This window comes from Podarcis tiliguerta (assembly GCF_965153285.1).
Source record: "Podarcis tiliguerta genome assembly, chromosome: Z".
NCBI classification, from domain to species: Eukaryota; Metazoa; Chordata; class Lepidosauria; order Squamata; family Lacertidae; genus Podarcis; species Podarcis tiliguerta.
Window position 1 is genome coordinate 19,762,457 of NC_139553.1, and position 25,478 is coordinate 19,787,934.

General features: G+C 43.2%; 1 protein-coding gene across 1 annotated transcript; it reads right to left on the minus strand.

Moving 5' to 3' along the window:
• Positions 1–1,199: 1,199 nt before the first annotated feature.
• Positions 1,200–24,430, minus strand: LOC310669578 (diacylglycerol O-acyltransferase 2-like). Its single transcript, XM_083423932.1, has 8 exons — positions 23,094–24,430; positions 13,744–13,872; positions 12,281–12,388; positions 10,306–10,376; positions 9,354–9,558; positions 7,494–7,668; positions 5,360–5,562; positions 1,200–3,948 (listed from the first exon to the last, which is right to left on the minus strand). The coding sequence occupies exons 1-8, from the start codon at positions 23,131–23,133 to the stop codon at positions 3,794–3,796; spliced, it is 1,086 nt and encodes a 361-aa protein (XP_083280058.1). The 5' UTR covers positions 23,134–24,430; the 3' UTR covers positions 1,200–3,793.
• Between the last annotated feature and the right edge of the window lie 1,048 nt (positions 24,431–25,478).

Here is a 25,478-nt window from a genome sequence, read left to right on the forward strand (position 1 = left end):
CATGACCCGGAAGCTGTACGCCAGCTCCCTTGGCCAATAAAGCGAGATGAGTGCTGCAGCCCCAGAGTCGGCCACAACTGGACCTAATGGTCAGGGGTCCCTTTACCATTTTTAGGATCTGGCAGCAGAGACCAGGATTCAAATCCTTACTTGGCTATGAAGCTCACGTGGGTGATCTCTAGGCCAGCTGCTGCCTCTCAGCCTAGTCCACCTTACAGGGTTGCTGGGGGGATTCAATAAGGAGGGAGGAGAATAGCCAATAGCCCAATTAGTCCAGCCTCCTGTTCTCACAGTGGCCACCCATATGCCCCAATGGGAAGCCTGCAAGCTGGATTTGAAAACAGTAGCCTTCTCCCACTCCTGCTCTTCTGCATTCTGGTTTTTTTTTTTAAAGAACAGTTTAATTGAACAACTTAAAATGAAAGTGGAAAAAACAAACAAAAGAAAAGGTGTATCACTATTAAGAGCTGCAAGTAGTGCCTGTGGGTTTATATCCAATAGATGGTATTTATCTCATGAAACAGTGTATGTTAAAAAGTCAGTTGATCCAAAGTCAATAGGCTTGCTTCCATCCAAATTTTCCAATTGCCATCTTTCTCCCCAATTTTTAAAGTTGGGTTTTCCCACAGAGTCAAGTTAGCATGAGAACATGAGTCAAATCTATTTTTTATCTCAGACATCATATTCCATATCTTTCTAACTGACATAATTGTTTCCAGAGATTCCCGAGTTCTAAAATATTTTATTCCTAATACTGTCCTTCCAAGCAAAGGTGCTATAAATGTACAATATATTCAAAAATTGTCCAAATTGGAAATTTAACACCAATTGGTGGGTTTCCAGTATTTAATAATTGCCATTAAGGAAGCATTGTAGCACAGCTCCATATTTGGAATACCAAATCTTCCTTCATTAATTTGTAGCTGCATTTTCTGTAAAGGTATTCTCAGAGGTGAAGAACCCCATAGGCATTTTCTAAAGAAAGGATTTGTTTTCTGAAAATGTTTTCCAAATATATGAAGTGGAATTCATCTCAAAATATAGATTAATCTGGGGATAATATTCATTTTCAGATCATTCGCCTTTCCATCTATCAACACCTGAAGAACTGAGGTGTTAGGGGAGGAGTACCTCTAATATTTAATTTAAAATGTGGTTATATGAAAAGAAATAGGATCAGAATAAATTGATATACAAGCTGGCAAAATGCTAATTTCTTTTATTGACAGTATGCCCAGGCTTTTTATCAGAATGGGTCAGTATGAGAAAACAAATGAGAGGAGAAAGAAAAAAGAAAGCGAAAACACAGAGTCATTCAAAATGAAACATCTCCAGGACATCTTCAGAGATTTACATTTCTTCCTTAAATCATCATGTCTGATCATCTGCAAATTTGATTAAGATAAAGGCCTCTGCATTCGAGGGACTGACAAATTTGTGAATTTGATCTTCATGGTTAATGCAGAATGTAGCTGGAAAGCACACGAAATATTGGAGTTGTTCTGACCTTGCAAGAGTTGGTGCTTTTGTGGAAAGTCTGTGCTTTTCAGACATTTCTTGACTAAAATCAGGATAAATTGCTATCTAATTTTGATTCCATTTCACAAGAGATTTTACTGATTGACAAAATGTATGTAGAATCTTGTCTCTCGCAGTGACATGCAGAAATTGCACAATCATAATATTGGAAAAAGTTGCAGTCCTCTGGCTTGTTACAGGAATTAAGATAACGTGTTCTATCTCAATTGGGAAGTACACTCCCAGAGAGAGAAGCTTTTTGAAAAAATCCACCATATAGTCCAGGTCCTCCGAGTGTCCCTATTTTCCAGGGACATCCCTGATTTGATCCTGGATTGTCCCACTTTTCCTTAGGGTGACCCTATTTTCATTGGAGAAATGTTGGAGGGTATGTGGGATGTCCCTATTTTCATTGGAAAAATGTTGGAGGGTATGGAGTTATCCAACCCCCCAAACTGTCTGAAGGCAATCTTGTATAGGGAAGTTTTTTTAATGTTTAATGTTTTATTATGTTTTTATATATGTTGAAAGCCACCCAGAGTGGCTGGGGCAACTGAGTAAGATGGGTAGGGTATAAATAGTAAAATTATTATGGAATGGGACGTCCCTGTTTTCATCAGAGAAATGTTGCGGGGTATGTATGCTCTGCACCATATACTTTGCTTGAGTTGGAGGATTTTCAAAGCCAATTATAAGCTGATTTTTCCAGTGTAACTGTGACTCCAAACAGGTGATTCGTTTATCCAGAATATTATGGCTAGCTTGAGTAACGGTCTCATGGATATTCAAACGATCTTCATGGTGAACCATCTATCTTGCATCTGCTTTGGATCATTCTTAAGCTCTGCCAATACTTTTCGGATTGGCTTCAGAACTTGTATTTGAGACAGGATCACTTTCACTAAATCAGTATTCGAATCCTCTTCCGCCATTTTCCTTGACTCAACCAATAGTGAAACAGTTGAACTTGAAGAAGCTGCCCCTCATTAGCTCTAGCTCTTCATGGCTATACGTTGTCAGAAGGAAATAATATATGATAGGAGGGGTTTTTTTACTGATAACCAGAGTCTTTGTCCAAGCAGCCTGATAATTCGGTAGTTTGAAATTCTCAGGAGAGAAATGAGAGACACGTTTCACAGCACTACCTCCAAACTGGAAGACTGTCCCCCCCCCCCCCCCATTCAATGTTAGATTGGCTCCATTCATGGAGGTTCCACTTAGGAATCATAAGAAACTAAGCTCAGACCTGCAACAGCTGTCTAGTCCTGTGTCCTGTTTTCACAGTGGCCACTATGGGATACCTATGAGGAGGACATGAGTGCAAGAGCACTCCTGTGGTTTCCAGCAACTGGTATTCAAAAGCTTCACCGCCTCCGATGATATAGGCAGAGTACAGCCTTTCCTTCTTCATGAATTTGTCAAACCTTCTTTTGAAGATGTCTAGGTTAGAGTAATAAGTACATCTACACGCTGCATAAAGAAATCCATTGATCCATGTGGCTCAGTATTATCTACTCAGGCTGGCAGTAGTTTTTTTCCTTGTCGTCGACTGGTCAATCCTTTTTTTTAACAAAACATACATTTATTTATAATAAAACGGAACAAAGTATAATGGCAGATGCCAAATACATAGGGGATAGCCAGAGCTAAGCACATAGGAACAGATTTCCAAAATCAAATGTAATAAATTAATATCACAAGGTGACAACTAACACATGTGGGTTTATCTTATTACTCCAGAACATTATAAAAATACTCCATTTTTAGACACTATCTTGATGCCTTCCCTCTCTAGTTCTCATCAATTGTGTAAGTTTAATCATGCATACTATGTCCCATATTTTAGTTATCCATTATCCACCTGTCAGGGATTATTTAGGTGTGATTCCTGCATTGCAGAGGGTTAGACTAGATGACCCAACAGGGTACTTTCCAACTCTATAATGTTATGGTTATGTGATTCTCTCATGGATGGTGTTCAATTCCCCACCCCACCCCCATTTTTGTCAAATAATGATTTCTGGCAGCAGTTAAGAGGTGTTGCCTTAATTTCCTTCCCCCTGTTAGCACAGTTTCTTTACTGTGGCCAAATAGGAAAATCAGGGAGTCCATGGCCAAAACAGTCAATCATTTCTAAGGCTATGTTGCTGGGGGACTTGGAACTTCTGCATGGCAAGCATGGGCCTGGTATAAGAGGTGAGGGAGCCCTTGCTGAGGGGCAGGAACCTGTCTGCACCTTTGTCTCCTCCCTCCACCCCCTTGTTGCCAATGTGAGTCATAGGATCTGAAGCTCGGCCGTCTCTGACAACCCGTACGTGGTTTTGTGGTCGTCAAAGAGCTTGCGGAGAGAATCGATGTACATGGCGTGGTAGCGATCCACCATCTCACAGGTTGGGTTCTCCATCCTGGGCACCATCAGGGGCTCTCCAACTAAGGAGGGAAGAAGAAAGGAGAGGCTGAACATGTGCAGAAGGACAAAAAAGGAGGAGGACCTCATAGAATAGTAGAAGTGTAGGGCTGGGGAGAGCCACCCAAGGTAATCTAGTTCAGCTCACGAGCAAGACCAAGGTGAGATGATGTGGACCCCTCAGGGTACATATGTTACTCTTTCTTTAATTATGCTATTTTAAATGTGCATTTTATATTTGACTTCCTTTAGTAATGTTTTCTTTTGAATTTTTTCTCTTAACTGTGCTGAGTTAAATGTGCATTCTGTAGCTGACATCTTTGTAATGTTTAAGATTATATTTTCATTTCCTATTTATTACATTGGTTTGAATGTATAATTTAATATATGACTTCCTTAGGTAATGTTTTATTCTGCACTGTTTTATTTTATGTTTTAATGTGTTGTGAACCGCTTTTAGAATTTTTTTCTTTATAAATATAAAACTGTATAGAAATAAAATGGTTAATAATAATACTACATAGGAAACCACCTTAGACCAAATCAGGCCCTTGGTCCATTAAGCTCAGTGTTGCCTACACTGACTGGCAGAAGCTCTGCATGGTTTTAGGCAAGGGTTTCCCAGTCTTTCCCATGGTTTCCCAGTCTTATCCAGACATGCTGGCAGAGATTGAACCCGGGACCTTCTGCATGCAGAGCAGATGCTCTACCACTGAGTTACAGCCTTTCCCCAATGATATACAAACTATGAACCCCATGATGCAATGAGAGATTTCAGATTACAAAACCCATGGTGCAGTGAGAGACTACAGACTACAGTGAGCCATAATGCAGTGAGCTACAGCTATTCTGTATGTGGGTATGGGAGGGTCAGGCAGCGGTGGAGCATATGCCCATGCTGCGTGGGGCAGTCAGGTGGGGCACGCCCCCTGAGCGGAGCGTGGCGGGCCCCCTCCATCAGCCACAGTTCAGGGTTAGGAGAGGGGTGGGGAAGTGACTGCCAACTCTCCCCCTGCTCTCTGCCACTGGGTCAGGCCTGACCCTGCGATGAATGTGCCGGGCGCACCTCACCACGGCTAAGGTGGGATGCTCTCCACTGCCAGGTCAGAAGTGACCCAGCGGCAGAGCTGCTGCTGTTGGGCGCGGGGTGTGCCATGGCCAAGGAGGGTGAGGAGGTTTTGCAGCTCTGCCATGCACTTGTCTGCTTTCCTCCCCCAGATCAAGCCTGACTGGGGGGGGGGGGGGAGGCAGAACTGCACCAGGCACAATTGCTGCAGCCAAGGCGGTGTTCCTTCTGGTGTGGAGCCAGGCTATTATGAAGAATCCTGCTGTGAGGGCTCCTGTTTGCGCCCCCTCTCAAAACTGCCCCTACGGCCAGGGCGCCCATGGTCCCATCCCCCCCACGCTATGCCTCTGGGGTCAGGAAATACTCACTGACAGTGGTGACTGGTCTGGGGAAAGGAAGGAGTCCCCAGGAACGGACAGAGGAGAATCCCCTTCCATAAAAAAAGCAGGGGGAGACGCCCAGGATCTTTCTGATTCTTTCCTGGATTCTCCGCATCCAGCTCCCCTCCTTGAAGATAACCTGCTGGAAAAGGTCATTCTCCCCAAAGGAGAAAGCAGGAACCAGATGGGCCCTGGAGGAAAGAAAGCATGGAGGGATGTTAAGACAGAAACCACCTGAAAACAATCACATACACAGCCCAACAAGACAATGACAAAAATCCACCGACAGCATACAAATCAATATGGCTAACCTGATCCAAAACACCCACCCACTCACTCACACATGAAAACGAAGATCACCACAGCCAACCACAAATGAACAACCACACCCTAGGCCCACCCCAACCTCTCTCACCACCAAAGGAACAAAGGAACAAAGCACAGAACCTGCACAAGCGACGCTGACACAAAACCCCACATATATTAAGTATAATAGAAACATCGCCACCTGACTCAACCCTCACCCCCTTTCCCCTTCTTTTTCTAAATGTCTCAACAAATGAAACTGATCTGTAAAAATATTACTTGGAGGGGGGGAAAGAGAGAGAGAGACATTGCACATACTTTTGTAAACTAAGAAAATCTTTTAAAAAAATACATTTAAAACAACAACAAAAATAAATCATGAGAAAACACGAGATTGTGATTCTTAAACAGCAGGGGGGTAAACTAGTTGACTCTTAAGCTCCCTTCCAACTCTACAGTTCTATGATTCTATGATCAAGAGCCCCCTGCCCCAGGAATAAAGAGCTCCCCTCAGAAATTTAAAACACAAGAAGATGAAAAGAGTGTGGCTGCTAGATCAGGCCAAATGGGGCTCATCTAAGTCCAGCGTCCTGTTTTCACAGTGACCAAATGCCACTTTGAGAACAGAATGGCCACAGTAGCCAAATGCCATAAGGAATCAAAATAGACTGCCTCTGGGCCTGAAGGTTCCAGAAGAGCTCTGCTGGATCAGGCCAGTGGTCCATCTAAGTCCAGCATCCTCTTCTCACAGTGACCAACCAGGTACCTGTTATTTGCAGCAAGGGTCTGGAAACCAAGCCTTGTGAGGAATGATGGAGGGAATTGGGGATGTTTAGCCTGAAGATGATAAAGAGGTGCCATGATAGCCATCTTCAAATATCGAAGATGGAGCAAGCTTGTTTTCGGCGGCTCAAGAGGGGAGGACCTGAACCAATGGGTTCAAATGACAAGAAAGAAGATTACAACTCAACATTGGGAAGAACCTTCTGATGGTGAGAGTCGTTCAACAGTGGGACGAACTCCCTTGGAAGGTGGTGGACTCTCCTTCCTTAGAACCTTTTATACAGAGGTTGGATTGCTGTCTGCAGTGCCAGATTTATGTATAAGCTAAACAAGCTTTAGCTTGGGCCCCCACTCTCAAGGGCCCCCAAAAAACTTAAAAGGAAAAAAAAACCCTGGATGTACATTTTCAAAATATAAGTTTAAAAACAAATAAAATAAAACCTACATACAGTGTGATACATACAGCAATAGTGTTTGTGTTGTGTATGGACCTAGTAGGTTCATAAATTACCATATAGAATATATTCAATAACAAAAAACAACAGGGACAATTTGTTGTTGACAAAGGACAGCTGGACATATAAAGAGCCCCATTACTTTCAGTAGCTTAGGGCCTCATCAAACCTAAATTCGGCCCTGGCTGTCTGCCAGGAAGTATTGCAACTGTAACTTTTGCATTTCAAGGAGTTGGGCTAAATGTCCCTTAGGAGACCCTCCTATGATTCTGTGCAGGAGCTACCCACAACTACAACAACCATGATAGCTTCCTTGACCCTCCAGAATCAAAATACACATGCTGCTGAATATTGCTGCCAGAGTTTCATAGAAACATAGAATTGTAGAGTTGGAAGGAACGTAACGGGTTGCCTAGTCCAAACCAGGGGCCACTGGTTGGCCAGTGTGGTACCTTTCTTCTGATTCATCTGAAGGGCTCTTCAAATGCCATTGGCATCTTAAGTCTCTGGCCCTCCTGGGGACTCTCTGCCACCTGTCAGCTAGGAAAGGAATTCAATGTTCAACTGGAGGTACGCACCCATGTCGGAGCGCCATCCGAACAAACCCCTTGCGCTCACTCAGGATCAGCGTTGTCACTCCTGGCCGACAGGAGAGGGCCTCTGCTGCACCACCAACTACAATCGCTACAGCATTCCCAGTCCCATTCCGGGATATGAGGTATTCTATTGCCTTACGGGTCACAGGGAAGAGACCTAAAGGGCCAGAGAATCAGAAGAGAGTTAGAAGTTGTCGTAATCCCCACCAACTTGCAGGGCTGTTGCATGCCCAAATCATTTCTTCAGCTTTTTAGACCTAAAGGGCTGACGATATAATAAAGAGACATCTGCACAGGGAATCAAATCATAGAATTGCAGGGTTGGAAGGGACCATCAAGAGTCATGTAGTCCGATCCCATGCAATGCAAGAATCACAACTAAAGCATCCATGGCAGATGTCCCTCCAACCTCTGATAAAAAACCTCCAAGGAAGGAGAGTCCATCAATTTTCAGGGGAGTCCGTTCCACTGTTGAACAGCTCTTACTGTCAGAAAATTATTCCTGATATATCCTTTCATGTAACCTGAATCCATGGGACGCGGGTGGCACTGTGGGTTAAAGCCTCAGCGACTAGGGCTGCGCTCCCGTTGTTCGGTCCCAGCGCCTGCCAACCTAGCAGTTCGAAAGCACTCTTGGGTGCAAGTAGATAAATAGGGACCGCTTACTAGCGGGAAGGTAAACGGCGTTTCCGTGTGCGGCTCTGGCTCGCCAGAGCAGCGATGTCACGCTGGCCACGTGACCCGGAAGTGTCTTCGGACAGCGCTGGCCCCCGGCCTCTTTGAGTGAGATGGGCGCACAACCCTAGAGTCTGGCAAGACTGGCCCGTACGGGCAGGGGTACCTTTACCTTTACAACCTGAATCCATAGGTTCATCCCACACTCTGAAGCAGCAGAAAACAAGCTTGCTACGTCTTCAATTGGGCAACCCTTTAGATATTTGAAGATGACTCTCATGTCACCTCTAGGTCTCCTCTTCTCCAAGCTAAGCATCCCCAACTCCCTCACCTGTTCCTGACAAGGCTTGGTTTCCAGGCCTTTTATCATCTTGGTTACCTCTCTCTGCATGCATTCCAGCTTGTCAATATCATTCTGCCCTGAACTGGACACAGTATTCCAGTTGTGGTCTGCCCAAGGCAGAAGGTATTATTCCTTCCCTTGACCTTGACACTAGATTTCTGTTGATGCAGCCTAGAATAGCATTAGCTTTTTTGCTACTGCATCACACTATTGACTCATTTTCAGCTTGTGGTCTACGAAGATCCCTAGATCCTTTTCTCATGTACTATTGGCTAGCCAGGTGTCCCCCATATTTTATTTATGCAGCTGGTTCTTCCTGCCTAAGTGTAGACCAGAGCTTTCCAAACTGTGTGTCATGGCACATTAATGTGTCAGCTGCAGTGTGTAGGCGTGTCACGCAAAGGCTTCCTATACTCCTCCCGGGGCTGGAAAGGGGTTAGTTTAACATCCGATTTGCTAGTAAAACTGAATAACTGTGTTGCGAAATGATGCATGTCTAAAAAGTGTGTCACCAACACAAAAATTTTGGAAAGTTCTGATTTAGATCCTTACTTTCGTCCCTATTGAAATTAAATTTGTTAGTTTGGGCACAGTCCTCAGATCTGTTAAGGTCATCCTGAATCCTGATCCTGTCTTCTGCAGTATTTGCTACCCCTACCAGTTTGGTGACACCTGCAAATTGGATGAATATCCCCTCAATTCCTTAATCCAAGTCATTTTTACAAATATGTTGAACAACAGGGCCCAGAACAGAACCCTGCAGCACCCGACTTGTCACCTTTTTCCAGGATCTCAATGGAGACAGCACAGAAGAAGACACTCACCCCCACTCATTAGGTATTCCCTGAAGACAGGCAATCGGAAGTTGCCAGCCAGTGTGCCCAGGCAGGGTTTGATCCCAGGAAACTTTTCATGGAAGCCGGTGGCTCGGGTGACAAGGTTGCCGAAAGCTCCAACACAGAGGATCCCATGCGGGTGGATCCCAATGATGTAGTTGTGGCTGGGGAGCAGGTCATGAGTCTTCACCAGCTGAATGATATTAAAGAATGATATTGACAAACTCAACCAAGTGTTCTTAGTACACCAAAAGGTTAACATGCGTCAACAGTGTGATGCAGCAGCAAAAATGGCTAATGCAGTTCTAGGCTACTTCAGCAGAAGGCTAGTGTCCAGATCAAGGGAAGTCATGCAACCACTTTATTCTGCCTTGGTCAGACCACACTTGGAGTCCTGTGTCCAGTTCTGAGCATCTCAGTTTAAGGAGAATATGAAGAAGGTGGGAGGTGTGCAGAGGAGGACAACCAAGATGGCCTGGAAACCAAGCCTTATGAGGAATGGTTGAGGGAATTGGGTATATTTAGCCTAGAGAAAATGAGAATTAGAGGGAACATGAGAGCCATCTTCAAATATCTGAAGGACTGTTGTATGGAAGACTAAGGCAGCTTGTGTGCTGCTGCTCTGGAGGGAAGGATCCTGATGGATTCAAAGGGCAATAAACAATAATTCAGACTAAATAATTTTCTGAGGGTAACAGCCATTTGCAATGGAACAGACTCACTCAGAAGGTGATAGGCTCTTCTTCACTGGAAGTTTTTAAGCAGAGGTTGGAAGGCCACCTGTCAGGGATTCTTGACCTGTGATGCCTGTGTTGCAGGCAGTTTGACTATATGAGTCATGGGGTCCTTCCAAGTCTATAGTTCTATGATTCTATGGCTTGCAGCCTCGCCACAGCTGGGAGGACCCAGAAGCACCCTTGTACCACACACTGGTGCTTACCTGAATCGGAAAATAATCTCGGAAGTAATTCCAGATGGACCAGTTCCGGACCCAAATAGAACTTCTCCCACCTGCAGAAATGGGAAGACAGATTTATTCTAGCCTCTGAGTGCCCTTGCAGCCAAGAGTTATAGAACATGACAATGACACTAGGAAAAGAAGGAAAAATTAAGGGGGGGGGGGCAGGAACCAGTGTAGATTGGAAACACAAGTCTGCTGTCCAGCAATTGCTGCCACTGACCCCTCCATCTGGGTCTGCTGCAGGTGTCTCAAATTTGGTCTGGGAGGGACTTCCTAAAAAGCAAATGGTTTATGGCCTTTATTTAATTCATTAAAATTTGCACCGTTTGATTGTTAAAACAAAACAAGCCATCCTCAAAGCGGTTTACAGAGAGAACCCAATAATTAAACCACTGGTTAAAACAGCTGAAAGCAGGTATTTAAAACATTCTAACAATAAAAGAAAAAATCAGAAATAAGCTAAAACCAGATTAAAACATACATTAATGTTCTACATGTCTGGGTAGGCTTACCTAAACAAAAATATTTTTAGCAGGCACTGAAAAAGGCACAGGGAAGGCACCTGCCTGATGTCAATAGGCAGGGAGTTCCAAAGTGTAGGAGCTACCACACTAATAGACTGATTTCTTTAAAATGTGGGACTGGGATTATGGGGCACCTGTAATGGTGTCGGTTCTGTGCATCAAAGCAGACAAGAGGGCTCATATGGGGCAAAACGATCTCTCAGGTAAACTGGTCCTGAGTTTCTAAACCTTTCTAAACCAGGTCATACTTCATACCTCCCACCACCAATTTGTAAATATATAATCACTGTTGTGTCAATGAAGGTAAAGTCCTCCATAGCTATGTGCCTGCCTTTCCAAGTAGCCCAGTGATGCATTGCAGGGGGCTGGACTAGATGACCCTCTGGGACTAGATGACCCTTTGCAACTCTCCATGATTCTGTGTAAACAGATCTTCATTTTGGGGGCACCTGGTTGGCCACTGTGGGAAAAGAATGCTGGAATGCAAGGGTCATTGCCATGATGCAGCAAGCTCTTCTTGTGTTCTTATGAGTGTCATCCAAAGGAAACCAAACACTGCCTGACCCTGGACCTGTTCACAGGGTCACAGAATCACACAGAGATGGAAGAGATCTGAAAGGGTCATCTAGTCCAAACACCTGTGATGCAGGAACCACTACAAAAGTTTGCTTTGCCCCTTCTCTTGCAGAAATGTCACGTTCTGTAGCCTGCCACACAAGAGAGAGCTGCTCTTGTGGGATTCCTCTCTTTGTTGTCAGGTGTGATACTTAGACCTCTGAGGAGTGACGTTGGATGGACTTTGGGTTTGTGACAAAGCTGGGCAAACATTATGGGCTAGGCTGGGAGTACTGTCAAGGAATGCACAGAGTGTTTGCAGTCATGTGGCTGAAACAAACCTCCTGCTAACCTGGTTTCCCTTTTTCCTATCAGTGGGAATGGTCATTCCAACATCTCAGATACAAAGGTGATTCTCGAGTCGTTCATCACAGAATCACAGAATTGTAGAATCCCATTTTTCATCCACAGTGTACAAAAAACATTAGCTGAGGCAATTCTCCATCATGGAAGCATTAGGAATAATTTTCTGAGGGTAAGAATCATTCAACAGTGGAACGGGCTCCCATGGACTCTCCTTCCTTGAAGTCCTTTAAGCAACTGGTCAGACGGCCATCTGTCAGGGATTCTTCAGCTGTGATTCCTACATTGCAGGCAGCTGGTCACTACATGATCCTAGAGGTCCCTTCCAACTCTACATAATTATATGATTTCATGGACCTGTGAAAGCAGGGTCCAAAGGGTACTACTGTGGCAACCACCATCAGTTAATGTTCAAGGAGAACAAAATGCCTAAAGACAAATGCACACACAAAAATAAGAGCTGTACCTTCAAACAAAATCCCTCTAAACAGCCAGGATGTTTCTTCACTCACCATTCTCAGGTGTATTCCAATCATAGATAAGCCAAGCCAGGTAGAGAGCAGAAATGGGCCAGAAACTGGTGAAAGCCAGATAGATAAGGAGAATCAGAGAAACCATCCCTGAGGGAGAGGAAGAAAAAAATAGCTTACTTAGCTCAGTTAAAGCCACTTTATTAATTTATTTATTGCATTTATATCCCATGTGTTATGTGAGACCTTAGCTAAAAGAAGGCTGCAAGCAGCAGCTGAGTCACAGAGACATGTTTGATTTCAGCTAGAATCCAGGGCTGTGAGTAAGGAAGAGGCAAGACTTTCTGAGGCGTTAATGCTTGTGGTCAGGTTGTATATATGTGTAAATAAACCATAAAGCCAAATGACACCACAGTCTCTGCTGTCCCTCATTCCAAGGAAACTGAACCCTAGGTAAGTGCTTGGAACACCTGGAATTTTGCTTTGCTCAGAGAGGCTTGTAACAATACATACATGCATACATTTACTCATTTACACATTCATTCATTTTTTCCATTCAATCATTCATTCATTTGTATACTTACTTACTTCAAACTCTATATAGCTCAGTGCTCCTTTGAGAGCCAAACTGGTATAATGGTTAGAGTGCTGGGCTAAGACCCAGAGAGCCAGGCTCTAGTCCCCTGCTCAGCCACAAAGCTCTCTGAATGTGACCTTGGGTAAGTCACCATCTCTCTGCCCAGCCTAATTTACAGGGTTGCTGTGAGGATAATATGAGCTGATCTTTGGCTCTGTGGTCTCAGGGCAACTGTTTGGCCAGAGAGATGGCTTGACCAAAGCACATGTGTCAAATCAGCCATCCCTTTGGAGGTCTTTTCCCATTGTGTTATCCTGGAAAATGTGTATTTTAAACTTCTGTTCTGAATTATGATGGAACTCACAGGTAGAGAAAACTTTTGTTTTATATATCTTTCTAGGAAGGATTGGAAAGGAAAGTGCCCAACAATTACTATGTCACCAATACAAAGGAAACCAGTTTCTTCACTGTCTCCTCAGTATTCTCCATTCCTGTTTTAGTCCTTCAAGGCTCTCAGGTCTTGATTAACAGAATTGTACAGTTGGAAGGGACCCTGAGGGTTGTTTAGTGAAGTCCAACTAAATCTCAACTAAAGCATCCGTGACAGGGCCACCTGTGAGGTGGGTTAGGCCAAAAAGCAGTGGCTGGCCGGCCCCCAAACTTCCCCAATTGACTTCATGGCTGAGGGGGCATTTGAAGTCTGATCGCCCATGTCCTAGTCTTATTTAATCCCCACAACTGCCCTGTGAGGTACGTTATGGTGACGGGCAGTGACTGGTCCCCATGATCACACCTGGTGCATTTTGTAGCCGAGTAGAGATTCAAACCTTGGTCTCCCAGGTCCTAGACCGAAACTCTAACCACCACATGACACTGTCCCTTTTCTCAAGGTGGCCATCAGTCAGAAAAAGAGTCACATTCTACTCACCCAGCATCAAGAAGCTGAAAATCCACTGGAGGACTGACAGGAGCTGGAGGCCAGCCAAGAAATCTCGTTTTGAAGGCCATGGCACAGCCAGCAGCATGCGGAGAGCAGCCTGGATGCTGGCATGGATCCCTGGAAAGGAAAAGGACACCCAGACCAGGTTGCACTGACCTGTTGGCTCAGCTTTTCTCCACCCTCCCACCATTGGGAGACGCCCTCAGTGACTGAACCAATCCCCAGAAACATCTGGTGGATTCCACCCTTGAGAAAAGCAGGTTGCGCCATCCAGTGACATACAGACAACAGGAGCATACAGGACAAAGGGCAGGAAAGGTCATGGGCAGAATCACCCATCTTTACCTAGGAAGGCAGCCAGCCAGCCAGCCAGTAACACGTATGCTGCTTAAGCATGGCATTTCAGCAAACAGAGACACCTGGCATTTCTGTGTGCATCAGCAGCCAGCCAGCCAGCCAGCGACACGTATGCTGCTTAAGCATGGCATTTCAGCAAACAGAGACACGTGGCATTTCTGTGTGCATCAGCATTCAATGCGAAAAGGATCTCAGGGGTCTTAGTAGACCACAAGCTTAAGGTGAGTCAACGGTGTGATGCAGCAGCAAAAATAGCTCATGCAAATCTCAGCTGCAATGATGGAGTTCTTGTGCCCAGCTCAAGGGAAGGAATAGTCGTACAATGATTGCCCATCTACAGAACTAAGCATACACTCTAATAGGGTCTGCCCCGAAGAATCATATACCGTATTTTTTGCTCTATAAGACTCACTTTTCCCCTCCTAAAAAGTAAGGGGAAATGTGTATGCGTCTTATGGAGCGAATGCAGGCTGCACAGCTATCCCAGGAGCCAGAACAGCAAGAGGCATCACTGCTTTCGCTGCGCAGCAATCCCTCTTGCTGTTCTGGCTTCTGAGATTCAGAATATTTCTTTTCTTGTTTTCCTCCTCCAAAAACTAGGTGAGTCTTGTGGTCTGGTGCGTCTAGTAGAGCGAAAAATACGGTAACTGTAGAGTTGGAAGGTGTCCCCAAGGGTTATCTAGTCCAATGCCTGCAATGCAGGAATCACAGCTAAGGAATCTCTGATAAACGAGCATTCAGACTCTGGTTTTAAAAAATCTAATGGAGTCCACCACCTTCCACAGTCATCTGTTCCTCTGTCAAATGGATCTTACCATCAGAAAATCATACCCAATGAAATCTTTCTTGTTGTTCGGGTCTCCTTCATTGGTTTGGGTCCTACCTTCTGAAGCACCAGAAAACAAGTTTGCTCCATCTTCCTCTGTGTATCACTTAAGGTATTTGAAGATGGCTATCATCAGTGCCCACCTGAGAGTGGCTGGAACTGAGTTCCATCTGAAAAAAAGCCCTGGCTCTCATATATCCTCTCAGTCTCCTCTTTTCTAGGCTAAATAACCTAAACTCCCTCAACCGTTCATCCTAATGCTTGGTTTCCAGACCCTTTATTTTCTTGGTTGCCCTACTTTGCAAACTTTCTAGCTTGTCAGTATCCTTCTTAAATTGTGGTGCCTAGAACTGGACACAGGACTGCCGGTGAGGGCTGACCATTGCAGAACAGAGTTCCTTTAATTTAGACACACATCTTCTGTTGATGCCACCTAGATTCACATGGGGGATTTGCTGCTATGTCACACTGTTGCTTCATGTTAAGCTTGAAGTCTACCTAGACTCTCAAATTCTTTTCAAGCCAGATGTTCCCACATCCCATAATTGTGCATCTGCTTATTCCTGCCTAAGTGTTGACTCTTTTCCTAGATTCTTGTATTGCCACATCCCAGCAGTGTGAAAACAATGATGAAGAAAAGGGTTGGCGACCCAAGAATAAGTTCACCCTGGCCCGCCACCTGCCCTTGGGATGGTGGGTGGGAGGGTGGTGTCCAACGCTGGCAGCCAGAGTGGCATGATATGAGCTGATATTTGTTCAGACAGTTGGCAGGAGGATAAAGGTGAGAGTAAGGAAGGTCAGGGCAGATGATAGAGATGCAAACAGGCATTGCTTTGCATAAAGGATCATAGAATTACAAAACTGTAGAGTTGGAAGGGACTCTCAGGGGGTCACCTAGTTTAACCCCCTGTAATGCAGAAATTGCTTTAAAAAATTAGAGTTGTAGAGCTGAAAGGGGCCACTCCAGCACAGGGGGCTATAGGTACTTGAATTTCCTACTAAAAGCCAGGTGCCATCTATGAATTGAATGAACCATACAATTGTAGAATTGTAGATTAAGCAGGGAACTGCTGTTAAGCTTGCATGGCATCAGGGACCTAGTTCTGATATTGTGCTTTATCCTACAGTTTTAAGCCTAAGGAGAAATGCAAGGGGATAAAGTTGAAAGACTCTGAGGATAGTGGGTTGAAGATATTATATGTATCATCCCATGGAAGGATAATGATATTGAAGCTCTAATGCTTCCTAAAAATGAACAACATTGATTGTGTATTATAATATACTAATGTTACCATAAGATTGCATTTCTGGTTCTAAGGCCAAGTATAGTTTTCATCTATCTCAACCAATACAACAATTAGGGGAGCCAATTAAAACAAGTAGAGGATTTATCTTTGTCTTTCGGTGATTTGGGGGAGGGGGCATCATTGTTTGCAGAATCCGACCAGTAAAACAAAGGTGCAGATCTTTTCTGTACAAACATTGGAATGAATTGGGTGAACTGTAAATGCTTCGGATGTGAGTCTTCACACCAAGATATTTTGCAAATGCCTTTTAAAAAAAAAACAGTGCCACAGAATTGCGCATATCCATCTTGATTTATATAAGAAAATGGCAACTGCAAAGAAGGGCTGCAGAGAAGGGCTGCGCCATTCCCAGAGTGATTTAACAGACAATTCCTCATTCCAGGGAATTATAACTTTGGGATGGGGATAAAGGCCTCCTATAGCAACACTTAGAACTCTGGAGAAACTACAGCTCCCAGGATCCTCTGGTGAGAGGGTATCTGGGGGGAAGCCATAACTGTTTAGGCTGGTTATCTGCGAGGTGAGGAAAGTGGAAAGTGGAAACTTCTAGACTGCAAAGCATGAGAAAAGGTATACCAACAACAAAAGAAAGGAAATGACACCTCCTGCCTCCAAAAATGAATGTTCCTATGCATATCCAATTAACCATACCTCCATCAGAAAATGGTACCAGGTGCTATTTTCACACACACACACACACACACACACACACACAAACGGAAGGAGAATTGCACTGACTAAGCTTCTGTCCTAAGCAGAGGAAAACTAAATGATGCCATAGTTTTTGAGCAGTTATAGTGGTGAAAGTGGCACAATTCAATATCTTCTCCCTGTTGATGACCTAAGGGCTCAGATCAACCAAGGCACAGAAAATAATACCTCAGATCCGTACAAAATGCCAGGTGTAAAAAGGACACCCTCAAACATGACAGTGATGAACTCCCCTTTGAGATATTCACATGGATAAATAAAAGGAATTTCAGTTTGCCAGAAAGAACATAAAGTGAAAGCCTTTGCAGATGACTTGGTACTAACTATAGAAGAACCATTAAATAATGCCAAAGAAGTTATTAAAGAAATAGAACAATTTGGACAAGTAGCAGGTTTTAAATTAAACGAAAGCAAGACTAAAATATTAGTTAAAAATATGAATCCAGACTTGGTTGCTATGTTGCAGCAGGGAATTGGTATAGAAGTAGTTTAAAAAGTTAAGTATTTAGGAATTTGGTTAACCACAATGAACATAGATTTATTTCAAAATAACTATACACCGATGTGGAATGGAATTAAGAAAGACATGGAAATATGGGGAAGAATGAAATTATCATTTGGGGGAAGGATTTCAACTATAAAAATGAATGTGCTACCAAAGATGTTATTTTTGTTTCAATCAATTCCTATAATCAAGGGGGCAGCAATTTTTAAAGAATGGCAAAAAGCAATTTCAAGATATGTCTGGCAGGGGAAGAAACCAAGAATACAATATAAGTTGTTAACAGATGCTAAAGAAAGAGGGGGCTTCGCCCTGCCAGACTTGAAGTTGTACTATGAAGCGGTATGCCTCTGTTGGTTAAAGGAATGGATGCTGTTAAGAAATACAGATTTGTTGGATTTAGAAGGTTATGACAATAGATTTGGTTGGCATGCATATCTATGATATAATAAAACAAAAATCCATAAAGGATTTGGTAATCACATATTTCGAAGATCTTTATATGAAGTATGGGACTGGTATAAAAACTTATTAGAACATAAAACACCGTGGTGGTTATCTCCATTAGAAGCTATGAGTGTGAAAAAGATTAATATGAGTAAAAATTGGATTACCTATGAGAATTTGTTGTGGGGGAAAGGAAATAAATGGAAAATGAAACCATATGAAGAAGTTAAAGAATATGTAAATGATTGGTTGCACTATCGCCAAGTCAATGAAATATATAAAGAGGATTTAAAGGGAAAAGGATTTGATGATAAAAAATCAAAATTTGAAATAGAAATATTAAACAATGAATGTAAAGCAATGTCTAAAATGTATAAAATACTGCTGGAATGGCATTTGAAAGATGAGGAAGTGAAATCAGTAATGAGGCATTGGGCAAAAGACTTTGGATATAATATACAGCTTGAAGAATAGGAAAGGTTGTGGAATGAAAGGATAAAATTTACAGCCTATAATGCTTTGAAAGAGGACATGATAATTAAAAAAAAAAGAAAATGATATTTAGATGGTATATTACACAAGTGACATTAGCTAAAATGTATAAGACAAATAATAAATGTTGGAAATGTAAAGAAAAAGAAGGAACATTTTATCATATGTGGTGGGAATGTAAAAAAGTAAAGAACTTCTGGGAAATGATATATAATGAGATGAAAAAGATCTTGAAATATACATTTTTTTAAAAAACCAGAAGCATTTTTACTTGGTATTATAGGTCAGGACATTAATAGGCAAGATGTTAAATTGTTTTTATATGCAACAACTGCGGCAAGAGTATTGTTAGCCCAGAAATGGAAACAAGAAGAAATTCCGATGAAAGAAGAATGGCAGATGAAATTAATGGACTACACAGAACTGGACAAAATGACAGGAAGGATTCAAAACCTGCGGGACCAGAGATTTATAGAAAATTGGAAGAAGTATATGAATTATTTGAAGAGCAACTGTAATCAACAAATTATACTATTAGGACTACAAGAAGTTTTGTAAGGAGAAATATACAAAGTGTTACAAAGTAGAAAAAGATAGAGATATTGGTTATGAGTTTGAAATGTAATAGGGAAGATAAGAAATGCATACAGAGAATATCTGGAGAGTATAAATGAGGGTCAAATAACGCTAGAGGGTTTTAAAAGAGCACTGTGAAAATGTGAGAGGTATTGTTAAAAGGGAGTAGAGGGAAAAGATTCAAATAATGACAATATAAACAAAGGAAATGCGTAAATTAATAATGACTACGAAAGATTTACAGAAAAGCTGAAGGAAGTTCAGAAAAGAAAGATTTGGAAAAGTTTGGATGTGAAAACAATGTATGTTTTGTTTTGTTGTAAATTAATAAAAATTATTTTAAAAAAAAGAAATGCATACAGAGAGATTAGATTGGAATTTTTTCAGACAGGATTGATGGAAGTCAAAAATTTGAATAAGATGTAAAAGTATGTTTAATTACTGTTGAAAATGATTTGTTAAAAAAACTAATAAAAATTATATATATATAAAGAGAGATATTCACATGGATATTTAGATATCCTCATATCACAGAATTATAGGGTTGGAAGTGCTCAAAATTGTCATCTAGTCCACCCCCTGCAACGCAGACATCACAGAGTCACTAACAGATGGCAAGCCAACCTCTGTTTTAAAAGCTCCAGTGGAAGAGAGTCCACCACCATCTGAGAGAGTCAGTTCTGCTGTTGAACAGCTCTTACTCTCCTGGGGTTTTGGAGACTGAAATTTGGTTCAAGGATGCCCCTCAATGGCTAATGCACTGGAGGCAGCCAGGGGGTTGATTCCTTGAAAAAAAGAGCACTAATGAAAAGTCCACAGGAGACAAGGACTTGGGAGCAGCTCCCAGGCTCTGGAATACTCAGCAGACCACAAGCCTCCAGCTTTGGAGAGAAGAGGACCTTCACACCCTCCCCAAAGAATGTTCCAAAATTTCACAGAGCATATGGGAAGCGGATCCAAGATGTCCAAACTCTCCCTGGCCCGCTCAATAAATATGCACTCCCTGCATAGCCCAGGACCGATGCAAAGGCTATATGGCTGCAGAAACGAAATATCATTTGAGCATCCCCACCTTGACTCCACTGAGCCAAGTACTCTGACTCAGAGATGCAGGTGAACAAGGTTGGCCACAAGTTGGGGCTGGGTCCAGGATCTGATCCCATCTAAGTGGTCATAGAGCAGGAGCAAAGCATCAAAGCACTGGAGCTTCTGCTAGGCTTGAGCCAGGATGAGGACAGAAAGGGGGTACCTAGAATGAGCAAGGGAGGTTCTGAGAAACTTAACCTAGGCAGCTGGCTCAGGTGACGAGACAGAAGCCCAGTTCTGCCCCCAAGTAGTAGAAGTTCTTGAGCCCAGGCAAGGGGGGTCCAGTCAGAAGGTGAGAGACAGCGCCAAGGAGTCTAGGAGCCCAGAGACCGGGAGGCCTCATGTGGCATCATCAATTTTGCCAAGAGGATCTGAACATCACTGACTGGTATGGTTCTGAGTCCCAGATATTGCGGGGTGTTCTTCAACCTGTTAAGACCCTCGGGAGTCCAATGCACCCCTGAGATTTCTTGCAATAAGATCTGGAAATTTTCAGATGGGGTCTCTCTCATCAGTAAGGGATTTTAATGCCTGTTTTCAAAAGGTGTTAAAAGCTCTGGTCATTTAAGCTTTGATTTCTGGTAACACTATAAAGTGGGTTACTGGAAGGTTGAATGGAGCGTGCTTGTTTTCTACTGCTCCAGAGGATAGGACCCAAACTGATGGATTCCAGCTGCAAAGAAGAAGAGTCCAGCTCTGGCAGTAAAAGCCATTTGACAGTGGAATGGACTCCCTCAAAAGCTTAACATGAGGCAACAGTGTGATCCAGCAGCGAAAAAAGCTAATGCCATACTAGCCTGCATTAATGGAAGGCTAGAGTCCAGATCAAGGGAAGTACTGCATTGGCCTGAATATAAGCCTCACTTTCCCCCCAAATTCCAAACGTGAAAAGTTAAAGTGCGGCTTATATTTGCAACATTACAAGGAGCGCAAGGCAAACAGCGCCTGCTTATATTTGGGTGTGGCTTATATTTGGGCCAATATGGTAATAAGTCTTGCTCTATTCTGCCTTGGTCAGACCACACCTGGAATACTGTGTCCAATTCTGGACACCACAATTTAAGAAGGATATTGACAAGCTGAAACATGTGCATAGGTAGACAGCCAATATGATCAAGGGTCTGGAAATCAAGCCTTATGAAGAACAGTTAATGGAGTTGGCATGTTTAGCCTGGAAAAAAGGAGACAGAGAGGAGATATGATAGCTATCTTCAAATATCTAAAGGGCTGTCACATGAAGGATGGAGCAAACTTGTTTTCTCCTACTCTGAAAGGTAGGACCCGAACCAATGGATTCAAGTTACAAGAAAGGAAATTCCAACTAAACATCAAGAATAACTTTCTGACAGTAAGAGTTGTTGGAATCCCTTGGAAAGTGGTGGACTCTCCTTTATTGGAGATTTTTCAACAGAGATTGGATGGGCATCTGTCATGGATGCTTTAGCTGAGATTCCTGCATTGCAGGGGGTGGACTAGATAACTCTTGATGGTCCTTCCAACTCTAAAAAAAACCTCTTATTCCATCTCACAAGCATGGCCAAGTTGTGACTGGCTGAAGGTCCCATCCCCACTTCCCCACATCCTACCTGCAGGAGAGGGAAGTTTGAAGAATTTTAGCCCATCTGGTCTCTCAGAGCCCATCCTGTCCTACTGTGACTGATAAGGAAAGTATTTGGTCAAGGTCTTTCCCGCCTCTTGGCCTCGAGACTCCCACATCGGCATTTTATTTCCTCATGGCTAAAATATGGTGAAACATTAACCACTGCCACAGATGTCACAGCCCAATATGGACTAAAATAATGAAGGAGGTTGCCAACCAATCCCCTCTTAGAGAAAAGTACTTAACTTAAAAACTCAGGAGCAAAACAGGGAGGGAGGGAGGGATCATAGAATCCTGGAATTGTAGAGTTGGAAGAGATCCCGAGGGTATTCTAGTCCAGTCCCCTGCAATGCAGGAATCTCAAGTAAAGCATCCATCCATAAAACCAACATCTGCTTTAAAACCTCCTAGGATTGAGAGTCCACCACCTCCCGACAAAATTCATTCCATGATCAAACAGCTCTTACCGTCAGAAAGTTCTTCTCGATGTTTAGTTGGAATCTCCTTTTTTCATTTGAATCCATCATTTCAGGTCCAACACCCCCACCCCCACCCCCGGGCAGCAGAATACAAGCTTGCTCCGTCTTCTGTGGGGCAACCCTTTCAATATCTGAGGTTGACTCACATATCACTTCTTGGTCTCCTCTTCTCCAACTCCTGCCCAACTCCTTCACTCGTTCCTCACAAGGTTGGGTTTCCAGACTTTTTATCATTTTGGACACCCTCCTCTGCACATGTCCCACCTTGTCAATATTTCTCTTAAATGGTGGCACCCAGAACTGGACACAGTGCTCCAGGTGGGGTCTGACCAAGGCAGAATAAAGAAGTATTATGACTTCCCTTGATCTGGACACTAGACTTTTGTTGATACAGCCTAGAATAGCACCAGCTTATTTTTGTTCAGCTTGTGGTCTACAAAATCGTTTTTGCACTTTCAAGTCTGGTGTCCCCCATCCTATAGCTGTGCATCTGATTATTCCTGCCTAAGTGCAGACCCTTACAGTAGTTCCTTTCATTCATCTGCAAGGTGCTGTGGCACTGAATGGACATACGCTCATCAAGAAGCCATCTGCTTGCAAGACAGAATAGGTGGTTTCCTGAAATCAAGATAAATAACATCCACACCATCTCTACAATCTGTAAAGGTTGCCATCTGATTTCTTTTTTTAATGCAATTGTATTTTTGTTAAACTGGTTAGAAATACACTTCAATCTTCCCTGGGATCAATCCCAGATCACCAGATTCCATCCACAGACATTCCTAAAACCCTTGAGACGCATTTTGTGCCCCCAAATCAAAATGTGTTGCTCAGGAAACAGCCAGCTGTTGCACAATTACCATGAAAACACACATCACCCAATTATTTTTTAAAGGGACCTTTTTGGTAGACATATTTGCTATAGCTTTAAATCTTATGCTGGCTTTTTCCTTACCACTCTGGTTTTGGAAATATGCAGCAATGAGAGTCTTCATGGCGATCTCAGACACCCGGACACCCTTTTGCAACCTTTCTCAGACTTCGGTCTGGCGGGGTTTGCAAAGCAATGAACTCTGGAGTTGAGCTTTTGACCACGTTCAGGCTCCAGGACAGCTAAACTAGGAGGAGGGGTGAGGCAGTGAACAAATCCTAATCCTGCTTCCTCTTTGGAAAAAAATAAATAGGTGAGGTAGGAAAGGGAAACACAGAGGTACAGAGAACACAGGATGTAGAACAGGTAAATCAAAGATGACTCTTTTTGTAAAGGACCCAGTGAAAGTGTTTTAATTCCTTAAGGGTTACATGAAGAATTTAGCAGAAGATTCGCATGTAAAATGTAGTCCCTGGGATCTCGTGTAGGAGGTTTAGAATAATAAAAATGTAGAGTTGGGATTGATTCCAAGGGTCATCTAGTCCAACCCCCTGCAATGCAGTAATCATAAATTTTTAAAAGGCAGCCAAGATCATCCCATTGTTGAATTCTTCTCCTCAAACCAAATTCCATGTTTTGGCTGAAATGCAAGAGAGAGGAAAGGAAAGAACAAACACCCATCTCTCCTGACAAATCTTAGGGCAGAAAGCCATTCAGCCCCAAATTAATTAATTGCTTGTGGCTTTTTAAGCAGAGATTAGATGGCAATCTGTAAGATTGTTGAGCTATGATTCCTGGACCGGAGGGACTAGATGATCCTTGGGGTCTCTTCCACCTCTACTATTCTATGGTTCTGCATTAGTGGAGATAAATGACTAGGATTGATGGGCTTTAACAAGGATTAGACAAATGTGTAGAGAACAATCTATGCCTGCTAACTGGAATGGAAGCTTTCTGCTTAGCAGTATTAAACATCTCTCTTCTTACAATATAACAGAGGTTTGACAGATCATTCCCATTGTATTGTTACACACCACCCCAATCTCCACACTGTGCAAGATTCCAGGGGTTACAGGCATTTATCCCAGGCTCATGTGTCCTTTGAAATGAGGCACAGCAGAGACAGTGGTGTCTTTATGATGTAAGCAACCCCCATTTTGCTTGGGGACTACTTTCTGGGTCATCGTGTATGTTGGCAGAGCGCACATAAGCCCACCCTGCTCCACTGTGCTCTCTTCTGGATCCAAAACTGGTCTATACATGCATGTTCATGTACTGTGAAAGCGCACAAAACAGGAGATTGGATGTTTATAGTTTACTTACACATACAGTGGTTCCTCTGGTTACATACTTAATTTGTTCCGGAGGTCCGTTCTTAACCTGAAACTGTTCTTAACCTGAAGCACCACTTTAGCTAATGGGGCCTCCCGTTGCTGTCGCACTGCTGGAGCACGATTTCTGTTCTCATCCTGAAGCAAAGTTCTTAACCTGAGGTACTATTTCTGGGTTAGCGGAGTCTGTAACCTGAAGCGTATGTAACCAGAGGTACCACTGTATATGCAACCTGAGCATACTATGGAGGGGTTCAAAGCATCACACTCAAAACGGGTTCTGTCTCTCTCGTCAGCTGCAATGTTGGGTCCAAAACTGCCAGCCCACAATTGTGCTCTGACCCCGCTTTCTCTAGCTGACAAACTGCTTTCCAAATGTTAACTAACTTTCCTTCAGCTTACATCATCGCCCACTCCAATTCCGCTCTTCCCTCCTGAAACTCTGCCTTTTTTGTCTCTTACTATCTCTCAATCCAGGGGCAGGCTCCACCCTTCTGCCTCCAGCAGAGAGTTTTTGCCTTGTTGATAGTCATCACACTGTCTTTGTTTGCTTAATGACTCAGGCTGGCCTGGACGCAGGAAGATTTGTTTGGCCTGTATTTTACCCGTGCTAAACACGGCAATCAGAACTTAGGAGACTCCGGGCACCCTACAAATTCATAAAAATATGCACAAAAGGAGGCTCTGGGGGCTTTCGGTGGGTCAAGGCCAGAGCCAATAATAATAATAATAATAATAATAATAATAATAATAATAATAATAATAATAATAATAATTTTATTATTTCTACCCTGCCCATCTCGAGCCACTCTGGACATTAAAATACAATAGTCTATTAAACATTAAAAGCTCCCCTAAACAGGGCTGCTTTCAGATGTCTTCTAGTAGTTGTTTTTCTCTTTGACATCTGGTGGGAGGGCGTTCCACAGGGGGGTGCCACTACTGAAAAGGCCCTCTGCCTGGTTCCCTGTAACTTGGTTTCTCGCAACGAGGGAACCGCCAGAAGGCCCTCCGTGCTGGACCTCAGTCTCTGGGTAGAACAATGGAGGTGGAGATGTTACTTCAGTTATACTGGACCGAGGCCGTTTAGGGCTTTAAAGGTCTGCACCAACACTTTGAATTGTGCTCGGAAACGTAC

What these genes read in the sequence shown, in the direction of transcription:
- LOC310669578 (XM_083423932.1), bottom strand. Translation starts at nt 23,133, where the DNA reads ATGAAGACTCTCATTGCTGCATATTTCCAAAACCAGAGTG. An exon ending in GAGATTATTTTCCGATTCAG is followed by an intron (nt 9,559 to 10,305) that starts GTAAGCACCAGT and finishes AATATCATTCAG; the next exon opens with CTGGTGAAGACTCATGACCT. An exon ending in GGAATACCTAATGAGTGGGG is followed by an intron (nt 7,669 to 9,353) that starts GTGAGTGTCTTC and finishes CTGGCCCTTTAG; the next exon opens with GTCTCTTCCCTGTGACCCGT.